At 38.8% G+C, this 17,784-nt stretch overlaps 3 protein-coding genes across 6 annotated transcripts in view; 1 reads left to right on the top strand and 2 right to left on the bottom strand.

Moving 5' to 3' along the window:
- Positions 1–65: 65 nt before the first annotated feature.
- LOC134815612 (UBX domain-containing protein 4-like) lies at positions 66–12,531 on the bottom strand. The gene is made up of 14 exons (XM_063824162.1): positions 12,358–12,531; positions 12,115–12,208; positions 5,471–5,609; positions 4,677–4,819; positions 4,436–4,534; positions 4,254–4,308; positions 3,989–4,137; positions 3,784–3,879; positions 3,543–3,651; positions 3,261–3,416; positions 2,944–3,124; positions 2,357–2,502; positions 2,037–2,245; positions 66–1,172 (listed from the first exon to the last, which is right to left on the bottom strand). Exons 1-14 carry the CDS (start codon positions 12,437–12,439, stop codon positions 1,049–1,051), a joined length of 1,782 nt encoding a protein of 593 aa, XP_063680232.1. The 5' UTR covers positions 12,440–12,531; the 3' UTR covers positions 66–1,048.
- A 69-nt stretch (positions 12,532–12,600) lies between these two features.
- Positions 12,601–15,746, bottom strand: LOC134815613 (E3 ubiquitin-protein ligase NRDP1-like). The gene is made up of 6 exons (XM_063824163.1): positions 15,692–15,746; positions 14,690–15,028; positions 14,234–14,490; positions 13,891–13,990; positions 13,642–13,737; positions 12,601–13,374 (listed from the first exon to the last, which is right to left on the bottom strand). Exons 2-6 carry the CDS (start codon positions 15,026–15,028, stop codon positions 13,225–13,227), a joined length of 942 nt encoding a protein of 313 aa, XP_063680233.1. The 5' UTR covers positions 15,692–15,746; the 3' UTR covers positions 12,601–13,224.
- Positions 15,747–16,607: 861 nt separating this feature from the next.
- The window catches only part of LOC134814631 (actin nucleation-promoting factor WASL-like), a 32,329-nt gene continuing 31,152 nt past the window's right edge, over positions 16,608–17,784 (top strand). For all 4 annotated transcript variants that reach the window (XM_063822782.1, XM_063822780.1, XM_063822781.1 and 1 more), the window contains exon 1: positions 16,608–16,627. The gene's annotated coding sequence lies outside the window, so the exon portion shown is untranslated. The remainder of the gene's footprint in view (positions 16,628–17,784) is intronic.

Here is a 17,784-nt window from a genome sequence, read left to right as displayed (position 1 = left end):
TGTTGAAAAGTTCAATTAAACATATTTTATTATCAATTTGTTTTCTATAACATGAAACTATGGGATGATTACATTAAACGTGATTCGAAGTCTAGAATATTCCATTTTTATAAATCAAATCGAATATGCCAGCAAGATTTGCAGTTTCGAATATGATTTGTTACAAAGATGAATTCTCTCTGGAAAACTCGGAGTGAGACGCTAAACAATTTGGATTAATAAATCAAGTCTGAAGTTCATTAAATAGATTAATTACAAATGCACGGACTCAAGTAAACTACACGGAATATCTAACCACTCCTTACCAAAGTTTATTTGAGATGGGAAAAACACGAAATTTTAATTTTAACAACTTCACAAAACTTCGCCACTTTTGCTGATTGCAATGAAAACTCTACAGATAAACCATAAATGCTTTCTGCTTGCTCATAAACCTGATAAAACCTACTTTAACTTCAAGATGGGTAATGTAGGTGATCAAATTACGAACCCCCTTGAAATTACATTTTACACCAATCTGAGCCGAAAATATACTGACAGTCATTACTTTGCAAAATCTCTTTGGATACAGCTAACAAATTAGAATTCATTTATTATGGAAATTTATATTTTTGTGGACAAATAGTCTTCATAACAAAGTGTTCAAAGTTGAGTTCTTAATACTAAACGAAAACTGTATAACTGAAATATCAGCAACTTAAAATTGACTGACTGTAATTGAAACTGAAATCTGATAAACATTAACAGTACTATGAAAATAAAGTTACTTTATTTTTTAAGAAGGCTAAACTAAAACGTGACTTTTAATTCTGAAACAAAGACCCAAAAGATATCAAGTCCCAAGTAAATTTATTTCAAGAACATTTCACATAAGTATGTTATATAATTATTTAATATTAATTATGCGATAGTATACCCTTATCTACACATTTTTAAACCACGTTTACATTCCAGTCACTACATAGGTACTAGGTAGTAAACACATCTGGAGTTGCGTACTGTTGCCATAGTTACGTTACTGGAGCTGCGTACTGTTTCCGTAGTTACGTTATTGGAGCTGCGTACTGTTGCCATTCCACGTGTTGGTATCGTCCTCACCGTTTGCACTATTATTACTTAGTCTGGTCACATTTCCGTCAAGTTTAGTTCGCTTTCTTAGTCCATCAGAATTACTGTGGAAAATATTGATATAATTAATAGTTCGTATCTTATCGGAAATAACTCAAACATGTTAATTATAATCTACATCTGGGTTTCAAATAAACCAACTTCAATTTTGTAATACCTAATAATATTTTACTTAATATTACCTAATAATATTATTTTATACAGGGTGGGCCAAAAGTCAGTGTGCAAACGTTGGCCTTAATAGCTCAGTCACTGAGTAATGAGTATCCAATTGAAATAATTCTTTCCGGTATGACCACTGGTTCGAGGAACTTGTCAAATCGAAAAATATTCGCGTTCATTTTTTTCAAATGAAGGTTCATTTTTGCATAGTTTGGATAGTCGGATCGAGCTAAATTTTATTGAATTGTATTTGGCCATTGGAATTACGTTTGTCCTGAAAAAATTAGAGTTGTAGCTTCTCAGGCGACCGGATACGAAGCATTAACGAGTTTATTCATTACGTGTGATCAGGTGATTGGTTTACCTAATCACGTGATTAGGTGACCCCGTTAACCACCCCGTTAAACATTACGGGAATCGTTAAGGCTGCCCAATTAAGGTGTTGTGTCACGGTGTCACATAATCAGTAGTCATCCAATCAATTTTGTTAACGAGATACACAAAATGCTTGATAACTTCGTCATTTCTAATTCGTTTTGCCTCATTTTTTCAGATCAGATGCAACATTTAATAATCTACCGTCTCTAAAAAATTAGGCGTCCAGCATGTTCAGAGAGAACAATTTACCCCATATAGGTGTTTTAATAATAATATTAGTTATCGCCGATATGTCATAAGATACGAACCCTTAGAAAATGTGGACCTTGAATAAAATTACACCATTACGATTCGTTTTCTAAACGCACCTGTCTGGCAAAGAATTAGTGTCGAGAGGGGTGGAGCCCCCGGAGCCCCCGTCAGTCTCTGACGGTGTGGGGGTGAGGGGAGGGGGCCGGGGCCGTGCTGAGGGTCTGGCTGGAAACAGGATGTTCTTTAAATACTGCAGAATGTTGATCGGCAGCTGTATCAGGGTCAAAAGTAGCTCGTAGAACATTCCGGTACTACCTGTCCCCACCTGATCATGAAGTTATGAGAGGAGGGAGGGAGGTGGGAGGGGGTCGTCATCTATTTGAATAGGTTGAGGTTAGTTTAAATATCTAAGGTGGGGAAGAGAAGACTCAGTAACCTGGTTAGTAGATGTTTGGTTGCTAGGTGGTAGCACGAATATCACTGCAGAAGGGCACATGTTGAGTTGCGCGAGGGTTTGCTGCACGTGGTCGTGTGTTATCTCGTATCTAGGATACAAGCTCCACAATACACTATCACCCAAATCTAAGGAGTTATTGTCATATTATTTGAATTCCACAGTATTATTTAACAGTTGCACCCAATGGAATCACGTGTGATTTGAATCTTTAGTTGAGTTAATATTTTCAAATATCGAACAATCTTACTTATAATTCAGAGAATTATTTTTGTACGTACACTGTACGACCGCCCACGTGCAAATAGATAAGAAATAGGTAGTTGCATAATAACCATAGTAACGAGGATTGTTTTAACGTCATTTTGATCGGTTTTGTGGTAATTACGTTGTGTTCAGTGCGAGCTACATTTTATTTGGCTGTATCTTCGGTGGGAATGAATACTTTTTGACACGATTAAAACTGACTTCCAAAGAATACTATTAGGTTCCTCCCTGTGACCACGGGTTTTCTAGTATCTGTATAAAATAGTTTCTAAAATGCGTACAAATCTCTACTAATTTTATACCTTCGCATTCATTCTGAAAGTGTTTGACAACATCAACAAGTAGAGTATCTTTATCAAATATATGTAACAGAGAAGTTCCGTCAGATTTCTTAAACTGTATTCTTGTTTGGGACAAGGGTTTGTCATTGGAGTTGCTAGAAAAGTTTCCAGCAGTGGAAGAGCAGGGTTGTTCCTCTGGTACCTGGATGAAATGCGAGGTTACTAAGACGCACAAACTCTTGTCTGTTCTCCTTTAGAGTTTAGAGTGGTACATTGTTTACCTACCCATCTGTAACTAATTACGTTTTCCACCCCTTAAAATATATTCCCTAACTTACTGGAGTGGGGGCGGGAGTGTATCCCTTGCCGCTCATTCCCAATAGAGAAACGCTCCCTTTCAGTCCCAGACTCTCTAGACTTTGGTTGAGGTCTGCTGATTTGAACTGTTTCCGTGGGAAGGTGTTCCAGAGAGTAAAGTTGTCCTTTTTAAGTTGCTGAAATTTATAATATGAGATTTGGGGATTATAAAACAAGTTCAACCAGGGAGATAACTCCTGTCTCCTGATTTCAAATAATAACCTATCAATCTGAATAACTACGGGTGTTTGATGATAATATACCTCTTTTGCATATTCAACAACAGTTACGAGAGAATCAGTTTCATCAAATGTCTTTGCCAAAGTGCTGTCAGTTGCTGGGAATTTGATCTGTACCCTGACCTTACCTTCCCTGGAATAATGTACAAATAATTACGTCAGTTTAAAACCTTTTCTGTTTTAAGCTAGGGATCTTTCGCATATTACGTAAGCCAAACAATATGGAAAGGAAATGGACAAATGTGGAAAAGAGGCGAGTACTAACGGGAGGGAGGGAGTTGAAGGAGCAGTTGAGGGCGCTGCAACAGGAGGCGTGTACTTCTCTCCCCTCCTCTCGGCTTTGTCACGTGCAATTTGTGCTCTGTAATAACAACCAGTTACAATTCTGCTATTTAAACTATTACCAATAAATCAAGTACTGACCTCAATCTAGGAGACCTAAAGCACAATCATATAAGAAGACAATTTACCGAATCTCCTCCATTTCAGCTTTTTGCGAAGCCTTATCTCGTCTGATAGACTCGGAATGTCGCTTCATTTCTTCGGATTCCTTTCTTTTCTTCTGTTCGGCGATCGCCTGACCCTCCAATCTTCGTTTTCGTTCTTTTTCCTTCAACTCCTGTGAAATGATACATTCCTCTCAAAATTTAATTTTTGTGGATTTTAGAAAAAATATGGTTTTACGTAATGAAATGTGTACGTGGTTCCGGAAACAAAATAATTCCTTTTACTAACTTCTGCAGCAGCAGCTTGGTCCTTCATTTGCTTCTCTTCTAATATCTGACGAGCCCTGAATCGGAAAAAGACTTCGTGTTATGACGTGCTCTTTATCATGCTTAACAGTCGATATTATGAAAAAATAAATCTTCAGAGAAATCATACCGCCAACTCTTGAATCAAAGGAAGATTGTCAGTACCTCTCTTTTTGTTCTTCGAGAGACTTCTGAGCATCAGTGATCCCGCTGGAGGTACTAGGAACACTACCATTAACCACAGTGGGGACATTACCACTACTCCTGCGAAATATTCAGGATAAAACGGAACACATAATTTTGGTTGTCAAGAAATGAAGCAATTCAGGGTTTGGTTTAATAATGGTACAAATTTTGCGACATGAGATTGTTGCATCAAACAAGTCTCATAATTTAACTTCCTAACCTATCGATCAAAGCTCCGATAGATTCAGGAGTAACAGTGGTGGAGATGTCGTGATCGGCTGGGGAGGTCTGTGGTGTTGTTGTAGGTACCACTGAGGGGGCGGCTTGTGGGGCGACTGCTGGAGCTGGTTGAAGAGATCTGCTCTGAAACGAAATGAAATGTATAACTTTCCAATAGGCGATAATTATTTAACATTAATTAAGGAAGATATGGTGAGCTTGTGAAGGACAGTGTAGCAAGCCTAAACTGAAACCCAGACTATGAAGCCGCCTTATTATTAAGGCATTAAGTCATCATTAAGGAATTAGTGCAGTGTTTGGTGACGTGACTAGGTACACGTTTTTTATCGACACAGTTTACTGAAAATATGCGCGCAGCAGCTAGCTAGCTAGATACGCCGCGCAATTACAACCATGAGGGCTTCATCCCTCTCAATAAAATTGTCGCTGCGCGTTACAAACACTACCCCGAAAACGGGGGCACATTTTCATATTTTCATGTGATCTATTTAAGGAAGCTCATTCGTTTTATAGTATTAGTCCGCAATAAGTGACTCACCAAAGAATAGCCTTGAAAGAAATTGAAGTGGTCCAATTTTAGATCACTAAAACGCATAATTATCAATACCCAAAATGATTTGTGAAATACGCTTACATGTTCAACTTCCAACTACAAGCCTAATGCCTATTGTATATTTGCCTCTTGTTCTTGTAACATTGCTCGCATGTTTTACTCTACATTTATTATGTAGGACTGTTAAATCAGCTTATTGGCAGCTGTAAATTAATTCTTACTTGAGTAACTTCACTAAGGATGTTGACAATCTTGTTCTTGTCAGCGATAACTGCAAGGTTGACTCCACTGCCGTCCACAATATAAATTGAGGGAACTATTAAGATAGGATAGTACACCGAGAACTGCTTGCACGTTGCCCTGAAAATAAAACACCGGATTAACATGGATATTCTCTCAGAGCTCCTCAAATTTTAGTAGCATAAAGCTGACATATCTTTATATAATCAGAAATATAAATTATTGCCACCCTTCCAACAGCGTGTTATGTCAGGATGTATTGGGCGGCTGTGGGGCCATCTGACGAGGGTCCGAAAACCTACATTCCTAAGTTATGATAGGCCAGTGTTTGAGCAGGTGTATGAATTCCTGGATTGTTGTAGTTGGGGGACTGGTATCATGATGGGAGCGGGAGTCTTCATGTACCTCCCTATCATCATCAAGTATATTATAGATGTGGATACTGGTGGGGAGGTGAAACACATTTGTTTACTTTAATAGTAAGCACATGTTCAGCGGGTTGAGGAGGTGAAACACATTTGTTTACATTTTTAGGGTAAGCACATGTTCAGCGGGTTGAAGAGATGATACACATTTTGTATTATAGAAGGCTTGTAACACTTGTAACGCTTTCTTGTTACCCCCCTTTGAAGGCCCCGAATTATTTTCTGAACGAAAGCTCAAAAATAACCGAGAAATCGACCTTCTTATTAACTCATTTTGATGACTGTTTCTGACCTAAAATTGCACGAAAAATCGATTTAGCTAGGTTTCAGAACCTATAAACACTTCCTTATCCCTCAAAATTGATGTTTTATAGTTGATACGAGCAACAAGCAACATATGTTTTGATCCTTTGGTTCTACTCATGACCTAGGCAGTTAAGCTGAACCCGACAGATCGAGGGCCGAGGTAATCCTCACCTTAACTGATCAAACTGGTACTAACACAATTTTCAGATATAAATGTTCTTTGCGATACGTTTATTGCAGCTTTGCAACTTGAGTGAAGACCAGAGTACGAAAACACACAGCAGGTAAGCAACTCACTTTTGGTGACTGTTCCTCACGAACATTCTGATCCTGTAACAATTTAGTATACGGTAGCTTAGAAGTGAAACCCACTTATTGTAGTACCAACTATGGTCATACGAGACTAAGGAATAATATACATAAATAAGTTACATAATAATTTACCATATATAACAAACATATGAACAGGGAGATCGTCTCCTTAACAAATCGAACAGGTACTATCACAATTTCCAGAGCAGGTACTATCACAATTTCCAGAGCGTAATTTTCACAATTTCCAGAGCATAAAAAATTTCTTGTTTCATTGTTTATTGCAGCTTTGCAACTTGAGTGAAGACCAGAGTTCGAAAACACACAGCAGGTAAGCAACTCACTTTTGGTGACTGTTCCTCACGAACATTCTGATCCTGCAACATATGAACAGCTAGGGAGATCGTCTCCTTAACAAATCGGACAGGTACTATCACAATTTCCAGAGCACAGCATGATAACAAAGTCAAAAGAAACACAACGAAGGTAGGTTACCAACACCACAATATAACAATTATACTAACAACTGAATTAAATTTATTCTGACGACGGGCAGCCCTGATGTGCTCCGTCATCCTCAACGAGCGACCACTTGTAATAGAGGTGTTATGTCATGTGACACCGATCCGTCCAATCACAAACAGGACGAGTCAGCAGATCGATACCGTGTGTTTACTTTCCTTATCTTTATTTGACCCTCTGTTCACATTGTTATCTCTACCACATCTCGGCTCGGCAAGGTCCACGTGCAATATCTGCACCGCAGGTAAACACGCCATGATTACGTCATGAACTTGAAATAGTGTGATTGTTGTACTTATATAACCGTGCCCATTGCCCACGTACAATACAAACTGTTGGGGGGGGATTGTAGGAACTTATCGTCCAGTCATGAACAGAATATTAACATAATTTTTTAGTTTTTTAAGCAGACCTGGTCATTTAAAAAAATCACTGTCCACTTCCCTCAAAAAAACAGGGTTCAAATTAACAAGTTGGGCACACACGAATGCGATGTCGCTCAGATAAGGCAACATCTTCGCCACAACTTTGTTTCCCAAAATCTTGTACCGCTTCAGATAGCCAATTGAGCGTTCCACGTGGATGCGGGCGATGCTGACTTTTCTGCTGGCTGCTACTTCTTCCGGCGTGAACTGAGTCTTGCCCCACATCCCCGCTGACTAACCGGACGTTGATTCATCACTCTACACTCAACTGTTACGTGACGTTTCAACACGTAATATGCTGAATACGCAATTGGACAACTAAACCGAAACATGCTATAACTAAACAATGTTATTGTTCCGTTCCTGATTGAACAGTTAGCATCACAATCAGTTGGAGGAGCGACCAACACACTATCAAGATCGGTTGTTTATCTTAGTCTAAACCCCCCCCCCCAACAGTTTGTATTGTACGTGGGCAATGGGCACGGTTATATAAGTACAACAATCACACTATTTTAAGTTCATGACGTAATCATGGCGTGTTTACCGCGGTGCAGATATTGCACGCGGACCTTGCCGAGCCAAGATGTGGTAGAGATAACAATGTGAACAGAGGGTCAAATAAAGATAAGGAAAGTAAACACACGATATCGATCTGCTGACTCGTTCTGTTTGTGATTGGACGGATCGGTGTCACATGACATAACACCTCTATTACAAGTGGTCGCTCGTTGAGGATGACGGAGCACATCAGGGCTGCCCGTCGTCAGAATGAATTTAATTCAGTTGTTAGTATAATTGTATTTGTTATATTGTGGTGTTGGTAACCTACCTTCGTTGTGTTTCTTTTGACTTTGTTATCATGCTGTGCTCTGGAAATTGTGATAGTACCTGTCCGATTTGTTAAGGAGACGATCTCCCTAGCTGTTCATATGTTGCAGGATCAGAATGTTCGTGAGGAACAGTCACCAAAAGTGAGTTGCTTACCTGCTGTGTGTTTTCGTACTCTGGTCTTCACTCAAGTTGCAAAGCTGCAATAAACGTATCGCAAAGAACATTTATATCTGAAAATTGTGTTAGTACCAGTTTGATCAGTTAAGGTGAGGATTGCCTCGGCCCTCGATCTGTCGGGTTCAGCTTAACTGCCTAGGTCATGAGTAGAACCGAAGGATCAAAACATATGTTGCTTGTTGCTCGTATCAACTATAAAACATCAATTTTGAGGGATAAGGAAGTGTTTATAGGTTCTGAAACCTAGCTAAATCGATTTTTCGTGCAATTTTAGGTCAGAAACAGTCATCAAAATGAGTTAATAAGAAGGTCGATTTCTCGGTTATTTTTGAGCTTTCGTTCAGAAAATAATTCGGGGCCTTCAAAGGGGGGTAACAAGAAAGCGTTACAAGTGTTACAAGCCTTCTATAATACAAAATGTGTATCATCTCTTCAACCCGCTGAACATGTGCTTACCCTAAAAATGTAAACAAATGTGTTTCACCTCCTCAACCCGCTGAACATGTGCTTACTATTAAAGTAAACAAATGTGTTTCACCTCCCCACCAGTATCCACATCTATTATCTTCCTACTTAATTTCTGTTTTATCTTATAATCCCAACAGTTCTTATCTGAATATATCTTACAATCTCCTCAGATCTTTTTCTGAACAATTAAACAACTTTACATTTCCCACCTTAAATTTCTACCAAGATTCTAACATCTCTAACCCCCACAGGTACATAGCCGGTCCCAGCACAGTGCTATCCTACATAGTAGGGGGTGCCATTGTATACACTTGCGTATTCAGCTTTGCAGAACTCTCCTCACGATACCCATACTGTGGTGGGACGTACGTTTACAACTACGCCATATTCGGGGAGTTTGTGGCGAGTGTTATGGGGATCAGTCTGCTGTTCCATCATCTTATTATTGCAGCTGATATGTGCATTTCTCTATCTGAACATATCGACTATTTCATATTTAAGAGGTATGTGCTCAGAGCCGTGTTATTAATATTATATAGGATTAATAAATTAAATAAGAAAATGATTACTTTTCATTGGATCCATTGGACCTGATAAAAACACAACTGGAAACTGTTCCTACGATGATGGCAATTAATTTTCCTAATTTATACTGTAATTTCAGGAGTTTAGAAGATTTTGAGGAGCGGGAGTTTGCGTACTCAGAGGACAGCTCAGTGGTGTTTGCTGCGTACCCGCGCTTCTTCGCCTCACTTATTATCGTACTGATATCAGCAATACTGACAACAAAATCAAAATACAACAACTTGATAGGAAGTTGTGCAAACTACGTGTCCTTCTTCATGGTCCTGCTAATTGTGTTTGTAGGGGCCTTCTACATTGACTTTGATAATTGGTTCAGTGTGGAGGGAGGGTTTGTACCGTACGGTTACACTTCAATCTTTAGAGGAGCTACTGTCATCCTCTCTACTTACCTAGGTAACACTTTCACATTTAACCAAATGAGCAAATAGGCAAATAGGCCACATAAACAATAGATGACCCCAACAGTTTACAGTATTATAATTTTATTAATGTTTCTCCACTGTATCCCCCAGGATTTGTTGAATTACCCTGCGTATCAGACGAGGCTATAAACCCAGTACAGGATGTAGGTAAAGCTGCTCACTCCAGTTTCTTTTTCGTTCTGTGTATCTACATCTCTGTGAGCACTGTGGTCAGCTTACTGGTCCCCTACGACTCTGTTAAAACCAACTTTGCTATGGCTAATGTCTTCATCGACATCGGTGTTGATTGGATGAAGTACTCAGTTGAAATAGGTAGGATAACACAGATAGGATAGGTGGGATAGGTAGGATAACACAGCTCTCTTTTATTGTGTCCAATATTTTCAATCCAAATATTATTTTCCAAGTAAGGATTCCTTAAATTTATTCTTCAGTTAAGATAACATTGAAACATCTGCAGGCTCAATAGCAGCTCTATTCTCAACAGCTATGTGTGTATTGCAAGCTGCCTCCCGGCTAGCGTTCTGTATGGGTAAAGATGGAGTCATATTACCTTGTTTTGGTCTTCTTCAACAGAGGAGCAAGGTAAATGACATAAACCCAAAACCAAAAGTGTTTTCTATCCATAGTGTTAGCTCATTTTCTAATTAGAAGATTATTCCTTACAATAACGTCTCACTTCGAACAGATTCCCTTCAACTCGGTGATGTGGTGTGGCTTTGCTGGAGCAATCATCCCTCTCTTTTTCGACCCGACCTACCTGATCAGACTAGCAGAGACTGGGTACATGTTCAACTGTATAATGGCCAATCTCGGCATTCTCATTCTCAGATACAGCTTCAAACCAGAACTTGAATCACCTACAGCTTCACTTCAACCAGAGACTACTACGGGGAGTCAAGAAGAGGGGCAAGAAGACGGGCAAGAAGGAGATGAGGCAAAGCCGAGAGAGTGTTGTGTCAAATACCCAGTGTCACTTCAGTCGGAGATAAAAGCAAAGTGGTGTATTGGCTTGTCATTAGTGTGGTTATCAGGCCTGATATTGAGTGTTAACTATGTTGAAAAGCTAATACACTCGTGGCTGGGAGAGACAGGGTATGTGTGTCTCTGTCTATCTTTTATCATTCTCATGCTCCTTCAGGTATTTGCTTTGTCTCTCCTCCCTCAGAACCCTAAAGACTGCGAGTACTTAACACCTTGGGTCAGTTAGAGACACTCTTTTATTTGTTAATCTAGGTCAACTCAGTAATACTAAATAATGATAAAATACAAAAATATAGGATTACGATAGACAAAGTTTATATTTCTAATCTCGTAAGATTTGCAATCTACTAAATTGTAAATTACCCCTAACCGTTACAGGTACCTTGGCTACCTATGGTATCTATCTATCTAACAGCTTTTGTTATCTTCCAGGAATCGCCTGCTTTCTTTTGGGAGGTAAAGTACATTTATTTACCTAAAATGGCAAATTAACATAAATTAAGCTGACCATGTACTTTATTGTAATAATTTGACAAATGATCTCTGTGAGTCACATGATCTCTCGGCAGACTGAAGCGGTGTTTTTGGGGATATCTCTGATGGTTTACACGTCCTACTCAATGTGGCACACGGTATACGAGGAAGAGAGTACTGACGAGGAGAAGGAAGTGCTCACTATTACACCTCACTCTCAGTACCATAGTAACCAGTCTACTTCTGGCATGTTGCCAACCAACTCAAATAGTTCAGGACATCAGCCTGGAAGCAATCATCAGATTCCTGGCCACGTGCAGGGAAATAACCACGCAAATTCCGAACATCATTCAGGTTTTGAGAATTCGTCGAACCAATCAAGTTCAGGGCAACAACCGAGCAACAATCAGCAATGGAATGCTAGGATGTATTGGGGAAAGTACCAGTCACATTCCGGACAAGTTTCAAGAGTGGCTGACTTGAGAGAAGAGAGAAATGATGCTGACCATTCGGACAGGACGGAGAATAAGGACTAAATGTAGGATAGCCCCCCCCCCCCCGGCCCCCCCCTCCCCCTCCTCATGGCATCCTAGGTTAGCAACTATTTATTACAGAGCTAACTAATCCCCGCATTAATTATCCCTTAGTGCCTGACACACTGGCACTCATAATCATAATAAGATTTACTCACGTGTCATACACTAGCTGTATAGAAGTGTGACCTTGGAACACGTGGGAGACTGCTGAGATAGCATCCGTCATCTCAGTACTGGCTTCTTTATCATCTGTTGAAATTTTGTACAATTCATGTAAATTTATAAGTTGAAATGTAAATTGGTAAATTGCTAATTTAACTCGAATCCATGATATTTATTGGTCAACTGATCGATATGTAATTAATAATTATTCATATTTATCAAATATTAGTAAGTACCTTTGATAAAAACGCACAAGAGAGAACTTGCTTCCCTGACTTGCTTTATAGCCTGTTCTATGGAGCCCTGAAACCATTCCATCCTGTGTGATCAAAAATAAATGTTAACAAATTCTTTAAACTTATCAACTATCTAGAATTTAAAATATTATACAATGGAGAGATCAATTAAAATTATTGGTTGGTTAATGTATTTAAACCAATTCATTGAATACTATTTATTCAGACATAAATAATTTGGGACTTGAGAGCAATGTTATGTATACTAAAAATTAGTACAATATGGGCTATTTTACTGATCAATAATTTCCGTTTTGAATTTGTAATAAACAAACAAGTTTCTAAAGTACCTAGCTAATATACCAGTCCAAAATCTTTTGAACAAGTCGGCTGAGACAAGATTGAGAAATAAGTAAGTACACAGCTGGACTTGTACAGTTCCAAACAGACAATGTGGTCAAAAGTAAATTGTTATATTTTATGATGGCAACAGTATACAGATTGTATTACTTGAATACGATGTCCCAATGGTTTCCCAATTGTCGCCAACATTACAAACATTTCATGTGGAGGTTACTTCAGTCAATTTCAATCAATCATATGCATATTTTTCACCACCACATTTTCAATAAACAAGCTCAAGAACACCCGGACATCACCTTTTTTTTCTTCATAGAACTGTTCCAAGACATACAACTATACATAAAGCACACAGTCACTTTTCTTTAAAGAAGATAAACATAAGATCTTATCTCCACTGAAATCCAACCGACTGTATTAACCAGACGAACTCTGATAAAATTACAGCAACATTTATAGTAAACTTGTCTCACAGTGCTAAATAATTTGTCATGAAAAGAGGAGAGTTTAGTCGATGCCGTGAGCGAAGATGAGGACCATGCCTGGATTGCGTATGAAGGGGGAGTCCATGTGCTGATTCTCCAGATACAATACTACTACTGCTTGTCTTCCGGGGACTCGCCTTGTTACGTACTGCTCGTAGCAAACTCTGTTCACCTGAACAAACAACAGGTTACATTGACAAAGCATTGCTATTTCTCACAGGTCTTGAGAAAAGAATGACTTGATAGTTAGTGTGGTCAGTTATGGACAATATGAGCTAATTCCCTGCATCTCATAATTGAGGGCTGAACATTGCTCCTAAAATTCTTGCTTGGATTCAAACCCTGAACCTTCTGCTCATAAGACAGATGCTCTAACCACCTAGCCCCTTGGCAAAAACTTATTACGTTCAATTCAATGTTCCTGTTAATGAAATATTACCTGTCTCATCTCGAGACTATTGAGACCTCCGGGCCACTTCCTTTCGTGGGAATAATTCATCAGCTCATTGAGTAATCTAGCAGGGCAGCCTGAGTCCTGGAGATTGTTTCTTATCGATTTTAAGAAAAGGAAATATTTATAGACTTGCACTTTAATGAATTATATTGAGTGCTGTGGTTGCCCACAGAATGAATGACCATTCAATCAACAACTGGTCTGCTTAAAAAGCCTATTGAAAGTAAGAAGTACCTGAAGTGATCTGCGAATGTGACCCTGCAATACGTTATCAGGAGTACTTATCATACCTCCCCATCTCCTAACTCTCCCTTCGTCTAGACTCTGACACCATCTAACACGTGATCAGATCAATGACAGATACAAAGTTAATCAGACCACGACAAAGAATCATGTCGGTTTGTCTGACACAAATAGCAATTCTAGTTGCATTGGGCGTCAAAAAATTAGTTCTTATCTTTATGTACTAGCTCATGTGATGGGTGTTAATTAACTTCTTAAATAGTATGAATATAACTTAATTGTTAATGAAACTAACGGTTTAAGGGTTTACCAAAAAATGCAGCTTCAAGCTGACCTGATCTCCTCATCGCTGAGATTGTGAGGTTTAGCACCACTCTCCCGCGCACTACTCGGTCCAGCCTGACTGTCCCCAGTTATTGGTGTCTGATTTCTAGCTTCTCTCAGACGCTCTATCTCCGCCTCACAAGCACTCAGCTTACTTTCCAAAGTGTATATGTGGGCCATCAAAGTGTTACGAAGCTGCTGAATACAATTGTGGTTTTGCATTTCATCTAACGGAACTTCCATTCCACATCCTTGACTGCAGGCTACCTGGAGGTCACATTATTCTCATCAAATCAAAACCATGCTTGCTTTAAATTATATTATGTTGGGTATGTTGCTAATTAATGGGGCGCAGGGCTGTCTTGGCATGGTGAATCACAGAAATTTGTTTCATAAAACCTCCTCTACTTTCTTGACTAACTAGAATCAAACTAGAGTAAGTGCAATTTTACAATTCTAAACCTACCGGTCGTTTTGGGTTATATGGACAATCATTCAAATGGTTGTGGAGTAATTCTAGTTTTATGGAAGTAGAGCAGCCAAAATCCACATTGTCACATTTGATGATGAGCTTCTTGTGTATGTTTCTTAATATCCGAGATGGTGGTTTGAGGTCAGACTGAGTAAGAGCTGTTCTATCAACCGGACAGGTTTGGTGCTCGTTCAGCCATCCCTGAATGCACTCAATACAAAAGGCATGCTCACATTCAGCTGCCTGTACTGGATCTCTTAACACTTCCCGACAGATGCAGCAGATCAGCTCCTCATCAATATCACCCTCAAATCTGCCCAAGTCGTATCCCATCTGTTGGTTCAATTGTGTTAACTCTTTGCTATTAAAAACAATCTTGGAGAATGTAAGTTAATTTTTCATTTCTAATGATAATGTTTGTTGTAATTGCAAGTTTCAACTGAATATCTTATTTTTTTAGTAAAAACAAAATTTTTATTTACCACAAAACAATCAATACATATTTAATATTATTATACATTTATAAATAAATTTAAATTTAAATTCAGCTATATACACAATACACAGACCGCCGCGCAGACAGCCATACATTGCTGAGAGATTCTCAGGTGCATATGTAAGCGCCGCGCGCGCGAGGTTTGTTATCTTACAATTACATGTCACGATATATTATTATTATTAATTATCAGAGAATTTTAGAAGCAAAATAATTATTGCATATTGGGAAATTTCGGTCGTTAACGCAGTACAGGGCGTGGACACTGCAATGCTAATAACGGAAAATTCTGAGGCACGAGTTTCATTCAGCTACCCAATTTATATGTGTCATGTACTTGTATTAAATTCAGATAAATGTTAGTAATAATCGACGTTAACATTTTGCAATTTACAATTGCACTTAAATCACATCTAGCAAGTTACTAATTCTTTGCATTATATATGTTACGTCACTATAGCATATTTCAAAACATATCTTGTAGATAACATATGACTTACGCTTTTTTTGTACTGATGTCAGCCCACCATTGTCTCACAGTCATACAAAGTACCTTGGAAATTTGACAAATTATAAAATATCACTGCTGGGCATTTCTTCGACATGATCAAAAAATCAAAGAAAGAAATGCATGGTACCATGTAAAAATAACTAATTTTGTGTTCTAAAGAATCTAAATTCTCAGTCTCGAGTTTTATTCCGGTTTATAATCTTTTGTCATAAAGATATGTTCATATTAGAAAGAGATAATTTTGAAATATCTAAAAAGAAATACATCTTTAAAAATAAAATGGTTATATCTCTGGTGTGTCATCTGAAGACATTATTGGCATGAATGACTAAACTTTTGAGAAACCAAGAGCTTAAAATCATGTCCCAATCCAATTTCTCTTAAAAAATAAGGGAGATAGATTCACTTCCTGCTAGAATGGGCGGTCCAAGCATTCCATACTTGATACTACAGCAGAGATGGAGAACTTCAACTCTGTCAATATTATTAAAATAACAGTTGACAGCAGAGGCAGTATTTTATCGGTATACTATTTTCCAACTTAAAGAAGAACAGCAGCAAAATATCATCAGTGATGTGAAACATTGTAAGGAAGAGCTCTTTATCATGTACAATGATTGTACACCAACACAGTACAATCATGATCTTGGATAGTGTGTCTTCATCTACAAAGAGACAATTATTAAGCGCCTTAGTAAAAAAATTAGCACCTGTCAGTGGCGTAACGAAGGGCCCCGCTGACCCTGCTGTGCGGGGGGGGGGGGGGGGGGGTGCATCTTAGGGGGGCGCAAAATCGTCGTTTGAATGTGGGACAATTTTGAAAAACTTAACGGAGGTACTAGCAAAATTGCACGTTTTACTCTAGAAACATGCTTTTTTAGAGATTTTAATACTTTCAACACTACTATATAACAAATAATTTGAGGTATGTGTAATGTTGAACGATAACGTGACAAGTGACATAGTGACATAGCACAGACCCGAGAAGTCCTGCTTCTCCTCTCCAGACCCGAGAAGTCCTGCTTCTCCTTCCCCTCTTCACAAATCTATTAAGGGAGTCAGACCCACAAGTTCTGAACCTTTCCGGTTGGTGATTAAGTTTGATTTTTTGATAGAAACAAACCTGTTCCAGACGTGTTCCAGCCTTCGTTTTTGGTACTACATACCTAAATAACTTCATCATGGTTGAAACAATCCCAAAACAAAACGTCAATAATGCTAACACTTCCTCTACCCCCCAGAAAAAAGCTAAGACCCCAACAATAGTTGCTGCTGGAATGCTACGACAACTAGACACCAACCTGCTGAAAGCTGTCCAAAGTTACTTTGCAATGGAGGCAGATAGTACTGGAAGTGGTGCATCTTGTACTGAAAGTGTCACAGGTATTTTAGGAGCTGCTAAAAATCTTAGTGGCTCTGGTTCTTCGGATTCTGAAATAACCTCTGACACTATCTGCTGCTTTAATGCCAGTGGGCAAATGTTATGTACCCTTTTATCTTTCGATGAGAATACCTATAAATTGTTACTACCAGCAGAACTGAAGTCTGATGCAACATATCTCTCTCCTGCTGAAAGGGTCAAACTACTTTCTCAGCTAACTTACTTCAAAGACCCTCAAAGCAACGAAATTGCTGAACTGGAGTGGATAGAACTGATCAGACCACAGATGTTAAGTGTCCTTTCTGACCATGGTATCACTCCTAATAATCAAGATACTGATCAGGATCTAAGACGCAGATTATATGGAAAGCAATCCTTTCGTAGCAGTCACGGTGCTGAGGATAAGGTGGCACTATTTGGTTTTACCTTTAGAGAACCTTTGATCTGTTTGTCCACTAGCTCCTTCCCAAAGGAGGACTACACCTACAAAACTAAACTTACAACTAGCTTCGTCACTGAAAAAGTTGAATCTGCTAAGACTCAAAGCTTAACACCTAAGCATGATATGCTAGAGTCTGGCAAAAATAACTCTGTTGAACCAGAATCGAAAGAACCTCCACAAAGATACAGGATGGAATCAAGTGAAAGGGGCACTCTATCATCAACATCATCTAGCTCACTTGTACTTGAAGGCAGTACAC

This window comes from Bolinopsis microptera, chromosome 5 (genome assembly GCF_026151205.1).
Source record: "Bolinopsis microptera isolate Bmic1 chromosome 5, MBARI_Bmic_1.0, whole genome shotgun sequence".
NCBI classification, from domain to species: Eukaryota; Metazoa; Ctenophora; class Tentaculata; order Lobata; family Bolinopsidae; genus Bolinopsis; species Bolinopsis microptera.
Note: the sequence above shows the minus strand (reverse complement) of the source record. Positions and strands in the feature narration are given on the sequence as shown.

Bases quoted from the DNA above. Each gene is read 5' to 3' on its own strand.
- LOC134815612 (XM_063824162.1), bottom strand. From the start codon at position 12,439: ATGGAATGGTTTCAGGGCTCCATAGAACAGGCTATAAAGCAAGTCAGG. The intron at 4,535-4,676 runs GTTAGGAAGTTA...AATATTTCGCAG, and splicing joins ATCGGAGCTTTGATCGATAG to GAGTAGTGGTAATGTCCCCA. The intron at 2,246-2,356 runs GTTACTGAGTCT...CTTCATGATCAG, and splicing joins ACCAAACATCTACTAACCAG to GTGGGGACAGGTAGTACCGG.
- LOC134815613 (XM_063824163.1), bottom strand. From the start codon at position 15,028: ATGGGATACGACTTGGGCAGATTTGAGGGTGATATTGATGAGGAGCTG. The intron at 13,738-13,890 runs GTACTTCTTACT...AACAATCTCCAG, and splicing joins ACATTCGCAGATCACTTCAG to GACTCAGGCTGCCCTGCTAG. The intron at 13,375-13,641 runs GTAATATTTCAT...TTGTTTGTTCAG, and splicing joins ATAGTCTCGAGATGAGACAG to GTGAACAGAGTTTGCTACGA.